The sequence below is a fragment of the Engystomops pustulosus genome, chromosome 10 (assembly GCF_040894005.1).
Source record: "Engystomops pustulosus chromosome 10, aEngPut4.maternal, whole genome shotgun sequence".
NCBI classification, from domain to species: Eukaryota; Metazoa; Chordata; class Amphibia; order Anura; family Leptodactylidae; genus Engystomops; species Engystomops pustulosus.
In genome coordinates this window covers 60,414,066-60,440,933 of record NC_092420.1, presented here as the reverse complement: position 1 = coordinate 60,440,933, position 26,868 = coordinate 60,414,066, and the positions used below count along the sequence as shown (strand labels likewise).

At 40.4% G+C, this 26,868-nt stretch overlaps 1 protein-coding gene across 3 annotated transcripts; it reads left to right on the top strand.

Moving 5' to 3' along the window:
• LOC140103869 (dimethylaniline monooxygenase [N-oxide-forming] 2-like) lies at positions 1-26,868 on the top strand. 3 transcript variants are annotated; one of them, XM_072127159.1, is made up of 10 exons: positions 1-260; positions 456-479; positions 7,118-7,257; positions 9,431-9,619; positions 11,406-11,568; positions 17,505-17,647; positions 22,232-22,428; positions 25,552-25,907; positions 26,004-26,076; positions 26,307-26,868. In XM_072127159.1, exons 3-10 carry the CDS (start codon positions 7,126-7,128, stop codon positions 26,650-26,652), a joined length of 1,599 nt encoding a protein of 532 aa, XP_071983260.1. In that variant the 5' UTR covers positions 1-260; positions 456-479; positions 7,118-7,125; the 3' UTR covers positions 26,653-26,868. The 3 variants fall into 3 exon arrangements, with proteins under 3 accessions (XP_071983260.1, XP_071983259.1, XP_071983261.1); XM_072127158.1 differs by lacking the exon at positions 456-479; XM_072127160.1 differs by lacking the exons at positions 456-479; positions 9,431-9,619.

Here is a 26,868-nt window from a genome sequence, read left to right as displayed (position 1 = left end):
TACAACTTGGCAGGAGGACATGTTGCAGAATTTGTCATGGGCTTTAGCACTTTCTTGTTACGCCCTTAATGTTAACTAAAAGTGACTTACTTGCCAATAAAAAAAATCGGGATGATGTTCATACTATTCTCGTGATTCCTTAACTCATTCAGGAGCAACCTTGTTGTGTAACTTGGTTAACTTGATTTAAACCATTAGGAATAAACAGAAGAAGGAAGAACTTCTTACTGTAGGAACACTACACGTTATTGTGCTTACATGTAAGTATGTGTAGTGTAAAAATTGTGTTTTAGATATATATCATTTTGTTTTGTATTGCCAGTAGCAATCAGTACTCATCCATCATGTCTAATTAGTTACTCTAGGATTGGATACATTGTATTATATTATCATGCAAGTGTTTATTTGATATTAGGTGTGATTCTTAATCTTACAATAGTTTTTTTTCTATTAAGCTTGTATCCAATTACTAATACACAGTAAGTATGACTGCTGATTTGCTCAATCTCACGTTATAAAATATAGTTGTTGATTTCTCAACTTAATCTTAATTCACATGACTCAATCAAGAGTATTCTCTATGCAAAGAAGGCATTTTAGCAACATCGAGCAACCTGGTGTAATATTCATGATGAGATTTTTGGTCTGTACTGTATTTCTCAGTTTAAGGTTATAATGGCAATATCCAATTAATGTTTTTTGTTACACAATGTTTACAATTTCCACAATTCTCTCCTTTGTGTACTGGCTGCTAAATTATGGAGATGAAGTAATAATAAGCACAGTGAGGCAAGGATGTAAAGGAAAACAGGAGAGATAAATATAATATACTTAGTAATATATTTTAATGAATATATATATATATATATATAAGTTGTAACCTTTAGACAATAGTTATTTGTTATCTGTATATAAGGCCAGCAGGGAACACATTAAATGAAATCTACCATCAAAATCCATTTTTTCATAGTTTCATAGCTTATATGGTTGAAAAAAGACACTTGTCCATCAAGTTCAACCAAGGAAGGGAAGGTATTGGATGAGGAAGGGATTTAGGGGAAACAATTCTATATAGCATAACAATCAATGTTATTTAGGTGTAAAAAGGCATCTAGACCCTTCTTGAAGCTCTCCGCTGTCCCTGCTGTGACCAGCGCCTGAGGCAGGCTATTCCACAGATTGACAGTTCTCATAGTAAAAAACCTTGATTTCTCCAAACGGAGACAGTGCCCCCTCGTCTTTTGATTTGATTTAATCTGAAACAACTTACCACCATATTTTTTGTATGGACCAGTCATATATTTATTTAAATTAATCATGTCCCCTCGTAGTTGTCTCTTTTCCAGACTAAATAAATCTAATTGTTTTAATCTTTCCTCATAACTGAGACCCTCCATACCCCTTATCATTTTTGTGGCTCTACGTTGAACCCTCTCCAGCTCCAGGGAATCCTTTTTATGGACTGGTGGCCTGAAGTGGACGGTATATTCCAGGTGAGGCCGAACCAGTGCCTTGTATAGTGGTAATATTTCATCCCTATCACGAGAGTCCATACCACTTTTGATACATGACAAGATCCTACTAGCTTTACAGGCATCTGATTGACATTGCATGCTGTTATTCAATTTATGATCTACTAGTACCCCCAGGTCCTTCTCAACAAGGGACTCTCCCAGATTTACTCCCCCAAGGACATATTTTGCCTTTGGATTATTGCCCCCCAGGTGCATAACCTTACATTCATCCACATTAAACCTCATTTGCCAAGTGGATGACCAAACATTCAGTTTGTCCAAGTCCCCCTGCAGCCTATGAACATCCTCCATAGACTGTATTACACTACACAGTTTGGTGTCATCTGCAAAAATCGACACAGTGCTATTAATTCCTACCTCTATATCATTAATAAATATATTAAATAGTAGTGGGCCAAGCACAGAACCCTGGGGTACTCCACTCATAACTGGTGACCATTCCGAGTAGGAATCATTGACCACAACTCTCTGGATACGATCCTTCAGCCAGTTTTCAATCCAATTGTTAAACCAGGGGCACTTAATCATAAATCCAGGCACAGTAACTGTGGTATTCTTCTTATGTGTGTTATCCATGGCCTCCTTCCTTCTAGAATCAACTTTTAAAATTATTCTAATTATGCTATGTTAGCTTATCCATGTCAAAGATTCACAAGCTGTTACAGTGTACTTCCCAGAGTACCTCCCCCTCCTAATGTGTGCTGAAGCCTGTCCTTCTTCAGTGAGATTACATCACGGAGAGGGATGGAGAAGTGCTAAGGGAGCAATGGGGAAGGGTGAGGCAGTGTAACAGCCTTTGAACCTGCAGCTCAGATGGGATCTGGTAAAACCCCTAGGAGAACTTGAGGCTCATTACCATTATTTTAAAATTGGATTTTGAAGGGAAGGAGAAAATATAAGAAGATTACCACAGTCACAGTGCCTAGATCTATGAGTAATTGTCCTTAGTTTATCCATGCCTGATATTGATGGTAGATTTCCAAAATGGCAAAAAGTGCAGATTTGGAAACTTTGGAGCTATTTTCTGTTATGGGGGTTTACTACTGGGAATAACCGTTTTTATGTTTTGATAATTCGGACATTTTGGGACATGACCATACCTAACATGTTTATGATTTCATCCCTTAATTTATTTAGATATCGGTAATAAGGAAAGGGTGGATATTGGAACTTTGTTTTTTATTAATCTCTTTTTCTTTTTAATTTTTCTTCTATATTTTTATACCACATAGAGTGCTTGAGCCCTAGAGGGTCGGATTGATCCAAACATATACTGTACATCAATACTATGATATTATGATTTGCTGTCACAGCAACAGATCGTCTCCCCTCAGATGATGCCATAAGGGTGGGTGATCCAACCTGATATAAAGGCGACCATGTGCCATCATCATTAAAATGCCCCTGGTGGTTTTTGCAGATGTTAGGGGTGGGTGTTTGCTGCATTAAGCCCTCTTTATACAATTATAACCACAACATGATCTTGAGGAATGCAATGGTGAGTCAAGGGATTAAAGTATCAGCCATGCTGCTTAGAAGGGAAAGTAGAGATTCTTTTCATTATAGATCACTATGATCTATACCATCCCTGCAGTATATCAATGCTCATCTATTTCTTTATATACTGTAACTTTAAATATGGTTATATATGGCTACAATGCTATTTACTGATAGTCAGGCTCCAGCTGTAATAATAGTGATTGGTGTTCCTAAGACGCTTTGGTTAGAACTATGAAATGAAACTCCTCCATGTTACAATTGGGTAAGGGGACCGATGAGGCTTGGTGAAGGATCCTAGGTATGCAAGTGTCAACCCTATACTGGGTCTTGCCTTACTTTCCCCAATCCTGATCAAGCCTGATTACCTTAGTATTTTAATATAGGAACTACGGGACTTTTGAGTATATATGTATATATATATATATATATATATATATATATATATATATATATATATATTATAATATAAGATATATTATATTATTATAATATTTTATCAATGTGTTATCAATGTGATAAAAAAGGGCATAAAGTTCCCTAACTGGTATGAAAGAAATCGTCAGCTGGTCTTGCAAAAAATACAAAAATACAAAAAAAAGTTAATGTTATATAGAATTGTTTCCCCTAAATCCCTCCCTCATCCAATCCCTTCTCTTCCTTGGTTGAACATGATGGACATGTGTCTTCAACCGTATAAACTATGATACTATGATATTTGTGAATGAGAAGAATATTTTTAATATATTAAACATACCAAAGCTCTATAATATTCACATTTCTGTGATCAAGGTAAACATATTCAAATGCATAACATGAATTATCTTTCTGTTCTGTCTCCTTATATAACCAGGTAGCTGTGTGGCACCAAGCCACATTTTTATGTGTAGGTGCAGCCTTTTTTAATTTAAGCAACAACAAAATTAAAGGTTTAAGAGATTAAATCAGTGCAAATACTGTTCTGAGTAACACAAAGCAATTGTCATTCTCTAGTTCTAGATTAATTATAATACCAACAATGTTTACAGTAATAAGTAAGCTCTAAGTTATGTGAAAGTCAAAACTGAAACCAACATATTTCATAGTTTCATAGTTTATACGGTTGAAAAAAGACACTTGTCCATCAAGTTCAACCAAGGAAGGGAAGGGATTGGATGAGGAAGGGATTTAGGGGAAACAATTCTATATAACATAACCAGCAATGTTATTTAGGTGTAAAAAGGCATCTAGACCCTTCTTAAAGCTCTCTGCTGTCCCTGCTGTGACCAGCGCCTGAGGCAGGCTATTCCACAGAGTGACAGTTCTCATAGTAAAAAATATTTGTTTAAAATGTTCCACCAAAAATAGTCTTGCAGCTTTTATATGTGGCAAAAATAAGTCATAATCATATACTGCACATAAACTAATCTACACAGATCAGACAAAGTGATACCGTTCATCTAGTTTTGATGAGTTCAAAAGAATTAGTAATAAACTCCTTTTACTGATAAATTTGAGGATAGAAAACATAGTGCAGCAATATTTACTGTTTAAAGTATTATAAAGGTTTATTGTGTATAAACATTAAAATACAACATCCTAGAACTCAATGAATCAGATGTTCCCAGTGCAGTTCTTTATTCATTACATCAAAGAAAATCTGAATTAATATCCCATTGAGGTCTGTATTTGAATTGATACTAAAATTCAAACGGGAAATAAAAATTCCACACTGATCCAACTTCATTGCAAATGTCTAAAAAAAATTGAGGCACAGAAGTGTGTCTGGCCTCCAAATGCCTGCATGATCTCCCTAGGAAACCTGGGCATGTTCCTGATGAGGCGGCAGAAGTTATCCTGAGGGATCTTTTCCCAAAGCTTGACAAATGCAATAGTGAACTCCTGGACAGTCTGTGGTACTATGTGGCATTAGTGATAGTGATTTTGACTGAGCGTGGGATTTAAGATTAAAATTGTGTCGCAACCAATGCATACACCGGAAAGAAGATGGTGAATTCCGGCGGACCTGAGCGGGGAAGCGACAGATGCAGGATATCGGGCGCATGATCCCAGTGAATCGCGGCACAGTGCATTGTCGTCGGACAATGCACTTTCGGGAACTCTGAGGGACTGAGTAAATAAATGTGTCCCAATGTCCCAGAAGTGCTTGATTGGATTCAGATTTGGGGAATAGGCAGGCAAGTCTATAGCATAATGCAGGAACTACTGGCACACTAAAGCCACACAAGGCCGAGGCAGCCCTCCAAAGAAATTCCTCCCCACATCATTACTGACAGAGCAGCATAGTGGTCTGTCCAAAGGGGGAGGTAGCAGTCCTGCTGTCAGGTTTTTGCCCTCCTACGGCCAACTCCATGTCTCCTGGTGTACTGGCCTGTCTCCTGGTGTCTGATGCATTCTCTAGATACTGGGCTTAAGACCCTCCAGTGAAATTGATTTTGTGGGCCTACATATTACTACATGGAAATATTACCGGTATTTTCTGAAGCCAAGTTTAGCCCTCTGTCAGCTCCTATTGTGACCATTTCATTTCCCACCTTTTTGTTGTGACACCTCATCTCCCTCTTATATTGTAGTGTCTCAGCTCTCCGTTATATTGTGGCCTCTGTCATCTCCCTCTCACATTGTGGCATCTCATCTTCCCCTCATGTTGTGGCCCCTCATCTCACCCTCATATTGTGGCATCATCATTTTCCCCATATAATGTGGCCCTCTGATATGGTGGCCTCTCATCTCCCTCTCATGCTCCTTTCATCTTCCCTTCATCTTGTGACCTCTTATATCCCCCTCATAGTGTGGCCTTATCATCTTCCCCTCATCTTGTGCTCTCCACTCATATTGTGGGCCTCCTAACCCCGCTTTTCCTCCTTTCCTTGTTTCAAATGAATATAAAAAAAATAAACACCACATATTCACCTGTCACCGCCCCACAGCAGCTCTCCTCTTCCTCCTCTGCTGCAGCTATGTGCAGTGATGCATTTAGATGTGATGACATGCTACACAAATGTGTGTTTGGTGATGGGTTTTGCTCATGCGCTTTAGATGCATTTCAAAACACAATGCAAACACATGACGTGGGGGCAGCCTCAATAATATACTGTGTCCCCTAATTAATCTGTTATTATTTATGTATAACATAATCCTAATTTGTATACTGGCTCCTTCTATTTTATATATAAAGCAGTCTCTAATTTCCTCATTTCCTCAATAAACAGCCATCTATATATACCCTCGTCCAATTAATTTAATTGCAGCTACTATAGTTTAATAAGATCGGGTCCCTATATATAGATGCCCAAAGTTTAATAATATACTGTCCCTATATAAATTATATACAGCCACCTAGTTACAAAAACATCTCCATCCTAGTATAATTATTAATAGACCCCTCTATAAAGCATTCCCACCAGTTTAATAATACACAATATCCCATATACAGCATACCCCTTCCCCAAAAATTTAATTAAAATCCTGACCCCTTTTATATTCTTTCTCCTGGTAAAATTATATATAACCCCCTATATATAGCTCCCCTCCAATATTGGTATCCAGCCTCCCAAATTATATAATATACAGCCCCTCCAGTTATCTATAAGTTTGTGGCCAGTGATAAAATAATAAAGCAGTTATTTACTTCTAGTCACACTCCCAGAACTCAGCTGCTCTCCTCTTCTGCCGGTTCTTCTGCTGGGTTGCAAGCAGGGACGCAGGCAGTGTGACATCATCAAACACTGCTTGTATCCTACAGAGCTACTGAGTAGCGTGGACAGAAAGTTCTGTGTTTAACCATTCTGAATCAATGACAACTGTGACTTTGCTGGTCCACAATTTGGTTGACCATGGTTGTCTGAACCACCCACATTATTATCCAACATTCTGCCACTCCCCTCAGAGCTCTGTCATCTTTTGCCTGAGGCGAGATGCTCATCTTGTCTCATGGCAGATGCAGCTCTTGGGGGGCAATGCTGTTCAAACAGCCCAAAGAGAATTATTTATACTAATTTGGATGTCTAATTTGAATTGCATATTAAAAGAAATGGAAAACCAATTATCCTACTGATTTTCAATATATTTTCTTTATGTTTCAGATAAAACCATGGTTAAAACAGTGGCTATCATTGGAGCTGGGATTAGTGGTTTAGGAGCTATTAAAGCTTGTCTAGAGGAAGGTCTTGAGCCAACCTGCTTTGAGAGAAGTGATGATATTGGAGGCCTCTGGAGATTCACAGTGAGTCTATACAAGCTCTTCATATGCTAATTATAGAAAATTTATTGTCCCATAATTATTGGGGTTTTAACATAAATGTTATTTATCCCCCACTGCTCTCAAAGAAAGCTTATAGGACAGCATGCCTTGGAAGTCGTAGATAAGCTCATAAGGACTTACTATCGACTATTCTGCTGGTCAGACCCCAACAGGTTTTTGAATAAAACCAATTAAAAAGCTTCCGGAGGTTTAAATGGTTGTCCAGAGATTTAAAAAAATTACATATAGCTGGGCCGCTAGGCAGGCTTAAAAAATAATATAGCTACTTGGATACACTTTCTATAGCGCTCTCGTTCTGTTGTGGTGTCGTCTGTTACTGGAGGGTTCTCCATTTACAAAGGCCAGTAGCACCATTCTGTTATAATGGGCATTTGGCATTCATTGAGACGACAACATCAGCTTTTGTTTACAAACAGAGAACCTCCAGTGGCAGGCAGCACTGCGGGAGAATGGGAGTGCCAGAGGAGGTGAGTATAAGTTTTATTTTTTAAGCCCTCCCATCCATTTTTTTAACCCCGAACAGCCTCTTTACAATTGCTTGCTATGATGCCACCTTGTGTTCAGGTGAATCAAGCAAGGAAAGATAGGCAATCTGTCAAGTTGTGGTATATGGGATCAAAGTGATTTTGTGCATTGCTGGGAATAGAATGTACAGTAGCATTTGGAACTAGTCTAACATGAGATGCTCCATGGAATTAGTATAGAAATTCTCTCACCATCAGAAGAAAGAAACTGGTCACTAAAGTGCTACCAACAATGGCCTTTCATCTCTTAATTCCCCCTAAGCCCACCAACAGTACTTTGTGATTTATAATGCACATCCGTCGGAGGTCCTTGTTGCATATTTCTGCTACGTAATTCAGCATTGAAGGAGAATGACAGGGGTTTTAGGAGACAGGACTGCCATGCATCATGCTTATAGTGGGCTGAGCATACAGCGGTCGTGAGGTGGGGCTGAGGGAACGAGCATCCCTACCTCCTTGACTGGGTTTTACACGAGCATAAAAGATGATTTTTTCAGAAGAGCTGGCACATAGGAGTATTCAATAGGGACCTCTGGGGGACATGCACTATACATCACAAGGTACTGTTGGTGGGCTTGGGGGGGGGGGTAAGGGGATAACAGGTTTCTTTTAAAGTATATAATTCCTAAAGACAGGTGTTTTACTACAGTTTAAGTAAAAGAGCTTTTCTTACCCAAGGTTCAGAAGATGAATCTTCTGCTGTGTACTCATGGGGGAATAAATCTATTTGTCTGTATCAACTCTGATGTAGATGATATGGATTTAGGGGGAACTAAAGTGGAGAGAGGAATCAAGACCTAGCAACATTTTCTGAACAATAAATGTTTTTTATATACAAAAAAAGGTCGATTGATGTAATATTTTATCATGGGACAAGCCATTTAAAGGAAACCTACAACCATGGATCTACATGTTAAGGTAGATCCGGTGTCAGGTTGCTCTAACCTACAGTTGTATAGCCCTTTTTAGGGTTAATTTTTTAGGTGGCCCCAAAGTTTTGTAAATTAAAATTTGCATAAATATTCAAATTTTCTAAAGAGGCTACTGGGGCGTCGAGTAGCCGGAGCTGAGGATACACGGCATGGCTACTCCACGTCCCAGTAGCCTCTTGTGTTCCGCCTACCCTGACATCTTCAACGTGCAGCTCCTGGTAGCTGAACGCACTCATCTGAGAAGCTGAGTTCTGCACATGTGCAGAGCAAAGCCTGCTGGCTGCGCATTCTCAGCTCTGAAGCCGGAGCTTCTGCGCATGCTCAGAACCCAGCTTTTCAGAGGATTGCACACAGCTACCAGGAGCTGCGCGCTGTAGATGTCAGGGTAGGCAGAAGACAAGAGGCCACTGGGGCGTGGAGTAACTGCATCGTTAAGCCTCAGCTACGGCTACTCCACACCCCAGTAGCCTCTTTAGAAAATTTGAATATTGTGCAAAGTTAAATTTGCATGACTTACGGGCCACCAAAAAATTAGCTCTAAAAAAGGCTATACAACTTTACATAAGAGGAACCTGCCACTGGATCTACCTTAATATGTAGATCTGTGGTGGTAGGTTTCCTTTAAATGAGAATATCTGTAAATAGGCAACTACATTTAGTAAACATAAACTGTTTTAGGATGAAGTAGAAGATGGAAGGGCCAGCATCTACAAATCTTTGGTTACCAATTCTTCCAAAGAAATCATGTGTCATAGTGATTTTCCAATGCCAGAGGATTTTCCGAACTTCTTGCCAAATCACAAATACGTTGAATACATCAGACTCTACGCAAATTATTTCAAACTAGTGAAATACATCAAATTGAAGGTAAGACATATATTTTTGATGCTAACACTAGGCTAAACAATGTGTGGAATTTAGGATTATTAATGAAACAGGTTTTCTTAGCTAACCAGAGAACCCACTGGCGGCCAGAGGACTGGTTACAAATAAAAAGAAAGCCACCTATCCTGGTGTGGTCCAGTTTGCTTATTTTGCAGTCTGGAATGTAAATTGTGAGGGCCCCACAAGGGCAGATCGAAAACAGTATGTCAATAGCAGTGTACGTGTTACACTGAAGCCAGTGAATAAGCCTTTTTTTTTTCATTTCATACCTCCCCAGGCCACAAGGTACTTTATGCTTAATTCATTTAGGGTTACATGGCACATTTTTGGGACTTTTACAATTTTAAGTAAAAACCTAAAATTTGTGTGTGTTTGTATTTAAACTTTGTTTAAAACTTACCGTATATGAGTGGAGTATACCGAGTATGAGCCGACACAAGTATAAGCTAAGGCCCCTAATTTTACCACCAAAAATTGGGAAAACCTGATGACTCGAGTATAAGCCGAGAGTCTGCCAGCCCCCTGTAATATATAGCCTGCCAGCCCCTGTAGTATACATAGCTGACTCTGCCGGCTGTTACAGCGGAGAGAATACAGAAGAGGATCTGTGACAAGCATCGGGGAGCGGGGACGAGCAATGGGGATGCTGGAAGGTGAGTATGTAAGTTTATTTTTTTCATTGACTCGTGTATAAGCCGAGGAGAGATTTCTCAGCACATTTTTTGTGCTGAAAACCTCAGCTTATACACGAGCATATATGGTACGTGTATCTTTATATAAATAAATTACAATAACTTGCATTTAAGTAGTAAAACTGCACAGATCACACATGAAAAAAAATTTCAAATTGTTCATTGGTTATCATTAAAAATGTAGTTGGAGATAGTTGTAGAAAACCCTAGCATTCCAGGTAGAAATGTAAAAGTGAAATGTACATGTGAGGCCAGTGTTTCGATCCTAACAAAGAAATTTGAGATAATAGGGCCTCCCAGTTGCACTATGATGAGCTTTTATGACTGCCCATGTCAGGGCATGTGATTGTATGTGGGCTAAGCAGGGCTCATCTATTGTTAGGGGTGGTGCTGTCTACTGACCTGACGTATCTCTGACTTCTCCCTCTGGACTTCTTGTTCTGTTCCCTCCCATCTATGACTGTTAAGACTAAACCATGCACTGTTGTTTACATCAAGTTGGGTCTTTTGCACCATGTTGTGATAGCAGTGTGAATATGGTGCACTGAGTCATATTGTACCATATTGTAAGGGTATATGTGTTTTTTATGAATTGATTTAATATCACTTTATGTCTATATCTTTTTTAAATGTCATGTTTTATTACTTCCTTTCACCATTCTGATTTTTCAATACAAAAATTGGTCAAGAATAGTAGTCTTAAAATACAAGAAACAGAACATGGCAGAGAATGTACTGTTCCTTTTGTTTACACAGCTTTTGTCATGAACAGGAGTCAATATGAAGAGTATGAAGAACATTAAGTTGTTAAGTTGGGGTCGATTTATGGGGAAGTAGAAACTTTAGGCAGAAATAAAATGTAAAAATCAGAAAAAAATTGGTTTTATTATGGCAAAAACGAAAGGATGTGAACAAAAATATTTCAAAGCCAATCCCTTCATTGGTTGAATTTGATGGACAAGTGTCTTTTTTCAACCGTATAAACTATGATACTATGAAACCATGTCAGTCGTCCTATATTGAGAAGACATTGTTACAAAGATAAAAATACCTTTTCATCCGTGTCTTTGGCTTAGACAAGTGTTTGCCGATTGGAGAAACATACTGACTTCCCAGTTAATGGACAGTGGCTGGTAACTACGGAAAGTAATGGAGTAAAGAAAGCAGACATCTTTGATGCAGTTATGGTTTGCACTGGACAGCATGCAAAACCTGCAATGCACTTGGAAAACCTTCCAGGTAAAATATTTGCTGTTATGTCATCTTTTCTTCTTGTTAAAGTTGAAACCTTTTGGTTAGGTATGCTAAAGGATGAGTTTTCTATCTAGTGCAGGAAACCTCTGAATATTTAGATTTAACTCCCAATGATATGTGTACACCAGTCCCATTATTACACATTTCACCAAATGCTTGAACACAGTCCTTCTAAATTACAGACACGTACAACACCTTCAAGTTCCTCTTCATATATCTCCAGCTAAATGTGCCATATTACAACACATGGGCTATTGTAAAGGAAACCAATGCTTTTATGTAAGAAGTAGTTTATGGAGATATCATACAGTATAATTGCACAGGGACAACTGTGTGTATAATTTTATACACTATAATTAGTTTATTACCTGTAACAGTGTGTAACCATAGTCCATCTACTGTGGGAAATGGGACCCTTCAGACAAACTTGTTGTCTGGCACAAATTCACATCCAGGGAGGTTTGTCCAAATAAAAGTCCAAAGATGTATTTAACACAGTCCAACAGGAACAAAAATATAATGCCCTTAGTTTCAGGGTAGCAGTACAAAAGGAATAGTCCAACAATCACTCTCACCCAGCAACTCTTGCCTCTGTCCATTTGCTCCTCAACAATCTGAACCCCCACACCTGCAGCTAAAGGGTCAGGTATATAACACAGGTAACGGAGTATGGAGAGGAGCCCTAGGCAGGAACCCTGCAACATCTAAACCCTGGATCTAAAGTCCAGTTAAAAAAATCATGGCCCCTAAAACATTGAGACCAGGAACCTTGCCCATGTATCACTCTACCAAGTGATGGTTTACATATACCCCCCCCCCCCTCCCTTCTGCCTAAAGCCGTGGGGCACCTTCAGTTACCAAGCAGTAACTTCTTGACAGGGCATCTGCATTGACATGTAATTTGCCTGGCCTGTGCTGTTCCTGTAATCCCAGGAACCAATGTGTCACCCTTGCATTACTTCCCTTATTTTGGCTCATTCACTTTAAAAGAGAATGATCTAAGACAAGCTTGAACTTCCTGACAAGCAGGTAGTACCTCAGAGAGTCTAGTGCCCATTTTATTGCCAGGCACCGTCGTTCTACAATAGAATAATTCTTTTAACATGAGTTCAGTTTATTACTCAAGTACATAACAGGGTGCTCTTCTCCATTAACCTCCTGAGACATAACAGCCCCTAATGAGGCATCTGTCAGATTACTATACTCTAATTCCGTAACTAAGGAAGCACTCATTGCTACCAGTGACTCCCTTTCCTTCCATGGCTTAATAAGGTTGACATGATATAGTTGTACTGGTTTCCTGGCACCTTATAAGAGACATTTGAAACTTTTTCAAGAATCTCAAAAGGTCCCTGCCACTAAGCCAAAAACTTGTTCTGAACAGTGGGTACCAGTATTGGGACACAGTCACCTGGGACAAATTCTTTTATTCTAGCAGACCGATTGTATTTCCTGCATTGTGCTTCTTGGGCCCTCTGTATGTGCTCTCTCACTATTGGCATCACCTTGGAAATCCTTTCCTGCATTTGTGTCACATGATCAATAACACTCATATACGGGGTGTTTTCAGATTCCCACGTCTCCTTAGCTATGTCAAGAAGACCTCGGGGGTGCCTACCATACAGCAATTCAAATTGGGAGAATCCTGTAGAGGCTTGAGGGACCTCCCTAATGGAGAACAACAAATAGGGTAACAAACAATCCCAATCTTTACCATCTTTCTCCACTACTTTTTTTAACATTAATTTCAAAGTTTTATTAAAATGTTCTACCAGTCCATCAGTCTGTGGATGATATACCAAAGTTCTTAGCTGTTTAATCTTAAGTATCTTACATAATTCTTTCATCACCATCGACATGAAAGGTGTACCCTGTTCAGTCATGTCAGGATGTCTTTGGGAAGACCCACTCTGGTACACATATGGAATAGCTCACGAGCAATACATTTAGCTGATGTGTTTCTCAAAGGAATTGCTTCAGGATATCTGGCGGCATAATCCAAAACCACTAAAATGTATTGGTGCCCCCTAGCAGACCTAACTAAGGGACCAACTAGCTATGCGCTCAAACGGAACCTCAATTACAGGAAGGGGTACCAAAGGGCTTTTGAAATGAGACACAGGGGCATTAATCTGGTAAGTGGAGCATGATTTACAGTAGTTTTCAATTTCTCTATAGCAGCTGGGTTAATAGAACCTCTGAAGGATACGCTCCCTTGTCTTATCGGTTGCTAAATGACCCCCCAAGGCATGAGTGTGGGCCAGATCCAATACCACTTTTCTATATGGACCCGGAACAACTAACTGTTCTACCACATCATTATTTGCTTGCTCTTGGGGAATACAATTAAGAACTGTCACATCATTTTTAGTGTTGGGTCTTGCCACTGTGCATTTCCAAAATTTACCCGATTCACCTGAAGTTCTGTCAAGGTTAAGTCAGACTCTGAGATATTCCCTTCATCCTCTGACCAACACCTCCAGAGGAAATTTTTCTGGAGGTTTTCCTATTAACATCAAGCGGATTTTCACTACCTTGAAGCTCACACATAAGGAATACATTATTAACAGTGGTAACCTGGTTATCATTGGACATGGCTGTTTTACCCCACAGCTCCCAAAACAGAGGAAAGTCACGTCGGATAATGATTGCATGCATTAAGTCTTTAAGAATACCCACTTGGTGTGACACAGACCCACATTCAGTAGCAATAATCACTTCAGCCACCGGATAGTCTTTGACATCTCCATGTACACACTTTACCCCCAGGCATTTTCCTGGGGCACACAGTACCTGTGGCAGATTACCGCGGACAAGTGTCACCAGGCTCCCAGAGTCCAAAAGAGCAATCATCATGGTGTCATTGACAGTCACCTGGCACATCTGTGACCCCCCCAGCCTGGTACGGCTCAGCACTGCAGACAGGTTGTGCCAACAAGGAGGACTGTTGAGCCAGATCACACTCCATGGTATCTACCATCACAGGACAATGAGCAGCAATGCGTCAAAGGTTTTGACACTTCCAACAAATTATTTGGGAAGACTGAGCTGTAGAAGCTGTTTCCACTGCCTTCTGTTTCTTGCTTTCTGTAGATTGTCTCCACTCTCCTGCAGAATTCAATAACCTCCTACTAGGCAGAGGGTGAACTTTCTGGTTCCAGTGAGGTAATTTTACTTTGTCTGCCTCAAGGATGAGATGTTCAGCAGTGATCACCACCAAGCTTATCAGGTCGTCTGCATTCTGGGGATCTCTTTGGGCAATCCAGCGCTGCGCTTGCACAGGAAGAGTATTGACATAGCGATCAATCACAACCTTTTCCACCATCTGATCTTGTGTAGAGGACTCTGGTTGTAGCCACTTCCACACCAGGTGTAACAGGTCAAACATTTGTGACATTGGTGGCTTCTCTTTGCAGAAAATCCATTGCTGTACTCAATGGCCTGGACTGCCATACTGACCCCCAATAGTGCAAGTATTTCAGCCTTCAATCTGCTATAGTCTTTTGAATCTTGCAAGGTGAGGTCATAATAAGCATTTTGTGGCTCACCTGTCAAGCACTTCAGACCACTGGTCTACTGGCAAGTTTTTTCTGTCCGCAATCCATTCAAAAACAGTAAGATAAGCCTCCACATCATCCTCAGTGGTCATCTTCTGCAAGGAAGCTTGTAATTATTTTTTTATAATTACATATGAGGTTTTACCAACTATGGCGACAACCTGTGGTACAGTCACTGCTTTTCTTAAAGCAGCCATTTGCTCCATGAGAAGGCGGTTAGTCTGCTGAACATAAGCCTGCTGCTGGGCTTGTAAGGCCTCTGCATGAACCTTCTGCTGACGTGCCAGAGCTTGCTGCTGTTGGAGATTGGCATGCATCATCTGTTTGATAAGTTCCTCCATGCCTTTTTGCAGTGCTACAGCCACTTTCGACCAAGACATTCACAGATTTCAGCTTCTAAAACTTCAATTCTGTCTGCTGTTGCCCCTAGCAACAGCTGCTTGCATCCAAAACACCATATGTGGGAAATGGGACCCTTCAGACAGACTTGTTGTCTGTTTGTCCAAATACAAGTCCAAAGATTTATTTAACACAGTCCAACAGGAACTCAACAAGCGTTCTTCAGCATAAAACAAACATATAATGTCCTTAGTTTCAGGGTAGCAGTACAGAAGGAACATTCCAGCAATGGCTCTCACCCAGCTTTTCAGGCTTTTGCTCCCACTGTGTTGCTCAGGAACTGCAGTCGGTCTTCTCTTTTGAACAACAGCACACAGCAACTCTTGCCTCTGTACATTTGCTCCTCAACAAACTGAACACCCACACCTGCAGCTAAAGGGTCAGGTAAATATCAGGTCATGGAGTATGGAGAGGAGCAATCAAGGCAGGAACCCTGCAACATCTAAACCCTGGATCTAAAGTCCAGTTACAAAACCATGGCCCCTATAACATGGAGACCAGGAGTCTTAAAAGGACATACTGCCCATCTATCACTCTACCAAGTGATGGTTTGCACTACTTATTTACCTGGTAATGCTGTAAACTGTGAGGCATCATGACTTGAGCTACAAAGGACCTGAATTCCAAATAGAAGGAGCACTAAGAATGAGATTTTGGCATCTGGTCATAAGCTAGAAGGATCTTGGAACAAGGATGTTGTTATATCTTGACATGACATCTGAGGTTATAAGGTGGTTTAATTTAGGCTTTGTATTTCATTTTTGGGTCTAAATTAACAGTGATGTCTAATCTGAATTAATGTTATCATGTGGTGTGGCCCATGAATTAAAGGTAAAAAAAAAAAAGACAAATATTTCATAGCAGCAAACAGCTGGTGCAGGCTTTCTGAACGTTTGACCGAACCGTCTGTTGATCCAGATCAATAAAATACGATAAAGTGGCACTCCTCAAGCAATGTGTCTTCAATTCCACCAGTGTTCAGAAAGGCAATGTTTTACCTGCTCAATGTTACCTGCTGGAATAAAACATACATTGCTTGAGGCATGCTACTTTATAGTATTTTATTGATCTGCAATAAAGCTTAACTGTCATTTGAGATCATTTTTTATATTGTGTGCAGGAAAGATGTGGTGAACATCATTCCAACACGTAGTCTGGTTGTAGTTTGGATTAGCATAATTGGGTGATTAAATGATCAGGGGGTGTAAAATAGCCTAGACTAGTGGTGGCAAATCTATGGCACGTGGCACTCACAGCTCTCTCTGTGGGCACCCAGGCCACAAATCCAGCACAGATTTCGGCAAACAAGGCCTCCTTTCAACCTTTCACAGTTTGCGGAAAGTGCTGCTTGGAACTGACGGAGAAATTGTAGACAAAGCTTGATTATCATTGGAGCTCTTGCTCTGATCTTCCTCTTCAGGACAACTTGGATGGAAGCTACAACAATAATCTTAAAAGCAGAGAAAAGGTATAAATATAATACACGTACCCTCATGTCCTGAAAGTGGTGAAGGCTTTTCCAAACGGAGTGCACACGTGTTTCTGGCTTTATCCAAACAAATAGTCCAAAAGAGAAATGATCCGTAGCACTTCCAGCAAAATCAGTTAACTTTATTCTTCATGCTTTTAAAAATGTACAGCAGTGTACATGTAGATATGACAATCCACTGTATTGATGTCCTCAGGATGCTGATATGATTGAAAGATTTGACAGAGCTGTTAACAATAAATTACTGCTTATATTACATCTTATGCTCCCCATTGTCCCTACATCTTGGTTCCCTGACAGTGTTAACCTGATACTACTCCGAACACTCTTCCCAAAATACTGTAAGGCTCTATGACCAGATGTCATAGACCTCTATCGGAGCTGTGATCTAATTTATACATGTTGTAAATACCTTGAGACTATTTACTGTATATGTTATAAATTCATTTTTTTCTTGTTGCTTTGTTTCTTTTAAGGTATTGACATATTTAAAGGTAAAGTCCTACATTGCAGAGAATACAAGAGGCCCATTGGATTTGATGGAAAACAAGTATTAATAATTGGAATGGGCAACACTGGAGTTGATATCGCTACTGAGTTATGCACAAAAGCCTCACAGGTATATTTTTCTCCACTGTATTAAAACAGAATGTGCATGCTAGAGACTTATGATTAGAAATCGGGGCCCCCCTGGTCATTCACAGCAATGATTAGTTGCTATGTGTGTCAATTTGCCCAATGTATCTCCATTATGTTTCATATGTACGAGCCTACTGATCTGCCTAAGAACAGCAGGAGTCAGTGAAGTAATCACAGATGTTCTTCCAAAAGGCTCCAGGACAGATATTTACTGTAATTGGAGGTATTTTATTAAAAATAAAACTTAGCTTTTATTTTTTCTTGCATTAAGATTTTGCAGGACTGTAAAAACAGACGTTTTTTACAATAATAATAATAATTTTTATTAGAACGCGGCTATCTAACATCAGCTGGGGGCTAACTCTTCACCCTAGGACCCTACGCGTTTCCTCATTGCCAGAGATTTCTCAGGGGTCTATTATTAGGCATATTTAATCTAGAGTAACATGACATCCGTGCGCTGTGCACGCCCGGTATGTACTAGCCGGCTAGCTCCTGCTGGCATCTCTGTGACCCCTTATGCCCAGAGCCCACAAAGATCCTTTTTCAGCTCCAAAGAGGGGCTCCTACTCCCAGGTTAATGTCACACAAGTCAGTCCCTCTCTCAGGCAACACAAAAGGCATAGGAGATGCTGATGGTCCAGTAGCCACATTTCAAACCCTTGGGACAGATGTAACTCTAGTTGTTCAACTGCCAGCCTGACCTGCCTCGTCCAGATGTAGCAGTGCATTAAGGTCACCCTGAACTTTATTGCTTTCTTGCCCTACTCCCTTCCAAGAGGGACATGGATGTCTTGAGCTTTGTCCTGAAAATTGCTTGGCGTCACAATCTACAGAAAGTAAATACAGAAGTTTTGCTGCAGTTTTACTGCTTACGCAACTAGTTATGCTACTGCTGGTTGCTTACTTGTTTGGATGGAAAAGAAGGGGTCTGCAGAGCTTTCTAAAGAGGGAAGATCAGCTAGAGAGATTTCAGAGTTAGATAAGCAGGGTCTTTGCTTCTTCCGACTAGCAGAGGGAGAGTCCAGTGAAAAGCCTGTCTAACATGTGGCTGGTGCCATCGTGGGGAAGGATTGCTGAACTATGCAATGTGACTTAGAGCGCGTTCACACGATGCATTGCATCTCATTTTTAATGCGTTTTTGATGCATTCCAAAGGCTTCAGCCTTGACCATGCTAAGGTTACATTTCCACTCCATGTGCTAAAATGCAACGTCACCTCAGCATGTGATCAAGGATGAAGGTTTCAAAAAACGTGACGCAATGCATCGTGGGAACGTGCCCTTCCTGTTTCTGCCTGTAGACAGAGCTTCTGAGTATTATCTGGGAGGTATCAGAGCAGCCAGATATTCTGTGATATGCAACTTAATGGGGGAGGAAGAGGGAGGTGAATTACTGCCAACAGCCAACAGAAACCCGAGGTAGCTAGGGTCAGGTCTCTATGTGAGGTTCTGCTCGGACAGAAGTCAGCCACCTTCCTCTGCTTTGTTTGCTTTTCTTCTGGTGACCATTATTAGAGATAAGAGAATGTCAGAAGGGTCAGTTAGGGATGAGATAAGCTTGTAAATTGAAGCTTAAGAAGGCTTTAGTATGAAGCGCTAATGAAGTGTGTCTGTCTTGGAGATTGTTCAGACCCCCCACCAAATGTACTACTACACTGGCGTATGGCAGTATATGTTAACATTGACCAGTCTGTCTTGGTGTCTACTTACCTGCCCCCTGTTACCAAGCCCACGATGAGAGGTAGGTGAGTGCGCCTAGTGCACCACCCTCATCCCCCATATTAGGGGCAATGCACATACTGTTGATTAGGGGATCAGGCTGCTCCTTTCGGTTGGCTTTAAGTCTCCACATGCCTCTCATACAGCCAATCCAGTTCAATATGCTGTGCTGAGGAGACCCAACTAGCTCGAAATAGTGCTGTCTACAGTTGGGAGTCTGTTCCTTCTGGAATAGATATACTGGATTGGCTTAATCCCACATAATGTTTTTAGACTTCTTGTAGGTCATACTTGGTGTTAAGGGGGCTGCCTTACAAGGTAGCAAAAGGGGGCATTGTTTTCCATTTAACACTTTGCAAAACATACTTGCATACATCCCAGAATTCCCTAGTGGAGCATATATGGCTTTAAAGGGAACCTGTCACCAGGAGACCCATTTTTAGCACTCCCCCAGTCCCCACAGAGCATAGTACATACACTGCCAAGTGTTTTTGTATTAAAAATTGGTTTTACAGAAAAAAAAGATATGTTATATTGTACCTTTCATTAGCATTTGCTGTGTGACTAGGCAGTTGCCAAAAGGGAGGGGCTGGAAAAAAGCAGTTCCCCCAACCCTTGGGGAACAGCTACTACATGTGACCTTTTCAAATATATGAAAACACCCATCACTGGGCTTAGCGACGCCCCCTGCTCCTCTACAGCCAATCCCAAGTGTGGGGAGTTATTCATATATTTAAAGGTCACATGTTTCCCAAGGGTGGGGGGGAACTGCTCCTTTCCAGCCCCTCCCAATTGGCAACTGCCTAGTCACACAGCAGATGCTAATGAAAGGTACAATATAACATATCTTTTTTTCTGTAAAACCAATTTTTAATACAAAAACACTTTGGCAGTGTATGTACTATGCTCTGTGGGGACTGCGGGAGTGCTCAAAATGGGTCTCCTGGTGACAGGTTCCCTTTAAGGTGGCCTTAATTGGCAATCTCTCCATAAGGAGAAAACCTACCGTCTGACCCTTTTGGATGCAGGCAGCATGATTATATTGCTGTACATGCCCTATTTTCTATCTACTGGTCACATGAATCCTGTACTGCATTTCTAAGGTAGTGGTGGCTCACAGGGCTGCTAGATGGTCTCCTAGATGTGCTGTGCTATATTCATGATGGGGGGTGGCTGCAATGGAGAAGGTGCTATTGTACATCTATTCCAGGGTCATGTGATACATTAAAATTAAGGGGGGGTTGCAATCATAAGGCCATGGGGCAACAATATTTATACTGGCGGGGAATTATGCCATATTTATTCCTCAAGAGTGCTGTTGTTCATTACTAAGGGGGCTTGGGTGTAGTGTACTAAGAATTTTTAGCCCCGGCACCCCTGAGGACGCCATTATCTTGGCGAAACATGTCGGGGGGGCTATTATCCATCTTTTAGACAGCAATGATATGGTGTGTAGGGATTAGTTCATATGTCCATTAACTGTTAGAAAGTGAGGAGAAAAATATTCACAGACAGGGAGAGCTCTAGTGGATCTACATACCAGTGAATAGTGACTTGGAAGTCAGCCTACGGTAGCGCACTGTTACATCATTGAATACAGTTATAGCAACTAAGTTGCAGAACTAATAAAAAACATTACTGATTTAATACATAGACCAACCAGAACTATTCCACTGGCGACCCCTAGTGGTTCCCCCCTATTTTGAACGAACACGATAGACAACTCCGCTCTAACTGGACTTGCTTATAAATAAATATATATTCTACGCCATGGATTTGTAGAAATTTTAATTGTGTGTTTTCGAATAGGTTTCAACAATCCAAATAAGACCTTTTAATGCTTGAACATATTAAAAGTTAAGTTTTAGACCAATGGGTCTCAGTGAGGTCCCCAGGGAGCTTTTTTGTAAATAACTAATCTGTGAGTATGGACCCAGTCACATAACATATCCACGTTTAGTACTTGCAAGAATTTTAAGAGGGCATTGGTACTAAGAGTGGTTGGAGTGGTGACTCAAATACCACATCATTATTGACCCACTGCCAAACCGGTCAGTGTTGAAGGATGTAGCATGTAACAGATTGCTCTCCACAGCATCTCCAGACTCTGTCATCTATGTCACGTGTGCTTAGTGTGAACCTGCTTTCATCTGTGAAGAGCACAGGGTGCCAGTTACGGATTTGCCATTCCTGGTGTTCTATGGCAAATGCCAAGCGTTCTGCACGGTGTTGGGCTGTGAATGCTGAGGACAATTCATCTTCATAAGGATTTTCAAAGTTCTATTTATTAGAAACTGCCCACAGATCACCCCATTTTTCCCGACTTGCACCATACTAGTACGGCGCAAGCCGGGTCCCGGTGCATGGAGAGGGCTCACGGGCCGAGCCCTCTCCATAGCCGGTAGGTCTTTGCTTCATAGTGCCAGTGTTTCTCCACTGATCGCTGCCGGCAATGCCGCGGATCGTCGCTCCCCGTGACGTCATTGGGGAGCGGCAATTGGTCGGCATGACAGCCTCGGGTCTTCCGCAGACCTGGGGCTGTCTCATTTTAACCCATTCATTACCCATTCATGTGCTATCAGCACATTGTAATGAATTAGAAGGAAAATCCCCATATACTGCCATACTGGGATGCCCAGTCTTATGTATAGGTTACAGATGAAATGTTGGGCAAATGTTAGGTAACAGCCTCTAACAAATTGTGCATGTAAGCTTAGTACACCCATGGTATAAGAAGCCAGGTGCCAATTGGAATGAAAAGTTTGATATTGCACTATTTCTCATAGCATGTATCTTAGTTTATACATTTATATTTAACTTTGTCTATTATTTATTGTATACAGGTGTATCTAAGCTGTAAAACAGGAGTTTGGGTTTTTCAGCGGCTTGGAAAAGGAGGACTTCCATTTGATTTGGGATTCCTGCGTCGTTCTTTTGACTGGATCAACAATATAATGCCACCAGCTGTGTCTCGATGGATGCTGAAGAAATACATGAATGACCAATTTAACCATGACCTGTACAACATACAACCGGAGGGGTAAAATAAAGTTAAATATAATGGGGCTCATTTACTTACCCGGTCCATCCCGTGGCACTTTGTCTGACGTTGATTCGGAGCTTGCCGGGATTCACTAATGTCGTGCGCCCGATATCCACTAGGTGTCGCTGCTGCGCCGAGGTCCGCCGGAGTTCACCTTCTTCGTTCCTGTGTATGTAAGTGCTGATCTTGCGACACAATTTTTTTTTTTAAGTTCCGCATTTTTTCCGAATCCGCCGGGTTTTCCTACGGCCACGCCCACTGATTTCTGACACGTGAAAGCCAGCGCCAATGCACCACAATCCGATTGCGTGCGCCAAAATCCTGGGGCAATGTGGCGCAAATCGGAAATATTTGGGAAACTAATAATAATAATAATAATATGTGTAAGATATATAATAAATAAGTAAATTAAATGGTTTGTCCAGCTTTCTTAAAAACTTTTGAGGTGGACTAGGGATGGCTGTTAAAAAAAACCCTGTACAGGCAGTCCCCACGTTACGAACAAGATAGGGTCCGGAGGTTTGTTCTTAAGTTGAATTTGTATGTAAGTAGAAACTGTATATTTTATAATTGTAGATCCAGACAAAAAAAATTTTTGGCCACATTGACAATTGGAGTTTAAACATTTTTTGCTGTAATGGGACCAAGGATTATCAATAAAGCTTCATTACAGACACCTTACAGCTGAGCATTGCAATATGGGACTATAGTAACATCCAGAGAGCTTCACCAGAGGTCAGAGGGGTCTGTCTGTAACTATGGGTTGTCTGTAAGTCGGGTGTCCTTAAGTAGGGGACCGCCTGTACTTACCTTCTCTGGCGCTCCACTTCCGCTTGTCAAATAAGGTGTGTGGAAGTTGTCAGAGCAGAGGTGGAGGCTGTAAAAAAATGTATTAGGGTGCAGGAGATCGGGAGTGCCGGAGAAGGTACATACAGGTCTATATTTTTTAACAGCCCCAGCTCACCTCTATAGTTTTAGAAATAGTCGGATAACACCTTTAAAAAAAGATTCAATCTACTTTTGTTAAGACCATTCAGATTTCTCAAAGTAATCAATGTTCTTACTCCAGTTTTAAAATATTCTGAATAATACATCAGTGTATCTTGATAGCAGGTGAGTCTGCATTTATAAAAAGAGACTGTGAAGCAAAGTTATATCAAGAGCTGTATGATCATGAGAAAAAATTTTGTGGACTAGAAAAACTGCTCAGGTTCAAATCATTCAAGGATACTATTTATATTAAGTCATAATATAGCTCAATCAACAAAGAATGTAAATGTTATACCTCTTAGATGATGGGGATGCAAAAACAAGTGATTTTTCTCTAAATGCGTTTTTATTCAGCATAATTATTCAAACATAAAAAAGCTATATAAAAGGGATATCACCGTGATCGTACCGACCCATTGAACATAAATATAATGATAACTATGCTATACAGTGTATAAAACAAAATATAAATGAATCTCTTGCTGACTATGCTCCAAAATGCATGTCCATGGTGACAGGTAGTGACCTGGAAGTCCATTTTTCCCCTGCACAAAACTGTAACAATGATACCGATGACAGCATGTGAGGGGCTGGCTGTATGCAACAGCCCGGATCGCAATAGTCACAATTCCAGCTTCAGGCGATGCAGGCAAATATGACCGCAACATCTATAGGGTGCCCCCACTATGATCGCCACCCCCTGCATGCCTGTTTCCATGGCAGCCCCAGGGTCCAATGAATGATGCATAGTCTGTCTTCAGCTGCTGAACGAATGATCCTGTCACTATGCATCTGCATAGGTTGACTACTCTATACCATACATCACTATTGCAGTGTATTAGTTTGAACAAGCGATCAGATGAGTGCTACAAGTTTACAAATTAACCCCTCAACGACTTGTCCTTTTTTAGTTTTTTTATTTCCATTTTTCACTCACCACTTTCAAAAATCTATAACTTTTTTATTTTTCCACATAAAGAGCTGTGTGATAATCCGCATATATATTTGGTACCGCCGCGTCCATAATAACCCATATAATAAAATAAAATTAAAAAATACTGAACCTGTGTGGTGAATACAGTAACAAAAATTAGGATATTTGCGCATCCAACCAAACAAAAAAGCAATTAAAAAAACCATTTCAACCTAAACATAGCACTATGGTGAAGTACAACATGTCAAGAAAAAAAATTCAGAAAATAATCTTGAGAAGTTAAAGCGTTCAAAGCATTCGTAAAGTGACACATGGCAGATTTGAAAAATCGGGCCTGGTTCTTAAAGGAAACCTACCATCTCGGATCTACCTATTAAGGTAGATCCGGTGGCAGGTTCAACTAATGAATGACATGGGAGACATTTTTATGGCTAATACTTGAGCGGCCTGTAACTTTATAAATCTTTTATCATTTAATATGCAAATATCTGAAAGAGGCTACTGCGGCATGGAGTGGCCAGAGCTGGAGCTACACTGCACTGTTTCTCCACGACCTTGTAACCTCTTTGGTTCCTCAAACTGTGAGGTCTATGCAGAGCCAGTGGCTGCCCGTACTCGGCTGCGAAGCTGAAGCTACTGCGCATGCTTAATAGCTCCGGCTTTGAAGCCAAGTATGCGCAGATTAGCTCTGAATAGATAGTCTATTCAGCGCGTGGACGAGTGCTGAAGATCTCATAGTAGAAGGATCCAAAGAGGCTAGTATGGCGTGGAATAGCTGTGACATGTAGATTCAGCTCTGGCTACTCCACGCCCCAGTATCCTCTTTCAGATATTTGCATATTATCTGATAAAAGATTTACAGGCCCCTCAAGGATTAGCCCTAAAACGGGCTTCCATGTCATTCATTAGTTGAACCTGCTATCGAATCTATCTTAATAGGTAGTTCCGAGATGGTAGGTTTCCTTTCAGATGCAAAAGAGCTGGGTCCTTAAAGGGTTGAGCAGAAAGCATAAATATTTTGGATGCAAAAAAAAAACCCTTATGATGTGGCATGTGGAAAATAGGGTTACTGGATACACATAAATTCCAATGTGTAAACCTATTATTTCAAGCATGCTATGAGTTTCTTTAATGTACATTTTACTGTTTGGCTGTATATCCTTGTTTATGTATTAGAAGTTACTTTTTCATCTTAGGACGGTTTGGAGAGAACCTTTAGTGAATGAGGAACTTCCAAGCCGTATTATGTCAGGATCAATCATGATCAAGCAACGAGTAAAAAAGTTCACTGAGACATCAGTCCATTTTGAAGATGGTTCCGTTGTGGAGAATCTTGACATTGTTATACTGGCCACGGGCTATGAATACAGTTTCCCTTTTCTAGATGAATCCATCATTAAAAAGGATGAAAGCAAAGGATCTTTTTATAAAAAAATAATCCCTCTAGGAATTGAAAAACCCACATTAGCATTCATTGCATTCATTCTACCCATTGGGCCAACTATGGTGGTCGCTGAACTTCAGTCTCGATGGGCAACAAGACTTTTCAAGGGTAAGGAAATTTGAAACTATATACATGGAGGAAGATTGTCGAACTGTTATGGACCACTGTCGACCCATGTGACCAATTATATACTTCTATTTTAAGGATTACATAAACTTCCAGATCCTGTAGGAATGAGAGAAGAAATGCAAAGGGATGAACAGCGCAGAAAAAAATGGTGAGTTAAAACGTGGTTCTAACTATCGGTGGGTGACAGGAACATGTGCCCATGTCCATGTGCTAGTTTCCAAGTTGTGTACGGAATAAGGATAGGAACATATCCTGGAAGATTGTTTATCTTGGTCAATCCAAGTACAAAATTAGGAACAGAATTCATTTCTCTAAACTACTATAATATGATGGTTATAACAATAATATTATCTTATTCACTTAATTACTGTTTTAAAGGTTTGCAACATCTGAAAATAATTTTCGTCGCACCAATTACATCTCATACATGGATGATCTGGCCACGGATATAGGAGTGAGAGTGAACATATGGAAACTATTTCTGACAGATCCTGTGTTAGCATGGAAGGTTGTTTTTGGACCATGCAATTCTTATCAATTCCGTCTGACTGGTTCAGGCAAATGGGATGGAGCTCGAGAAGCAATAATGACTCAATGGGATCGTATTGAAAAGCCACTAAGTACAAGGGTGGTGAAGAAAAAAACTAAATCTAATTTATTATCATATATAACTTGGATTCTTTGGGCTGGCATTTTGATTTTGGCTATGTTCCTCAAAGGTTGATATAAGGCAACATCTACATAAGAGAAAGAAATCTATCTATATCCTGCTACCAAATACTAAATAATTGAGGTTTCACTATAGTACAGCGCTGTATATCCTTCCTTTCAGCCTTATATGCCTTATATTTTTTAAATATTTGTGATGTTTTATGACCTGTTTTATGAAAAATATACTGTATTAATGTGAGAACTGGTCAATAAACTGTGTTACAATGTA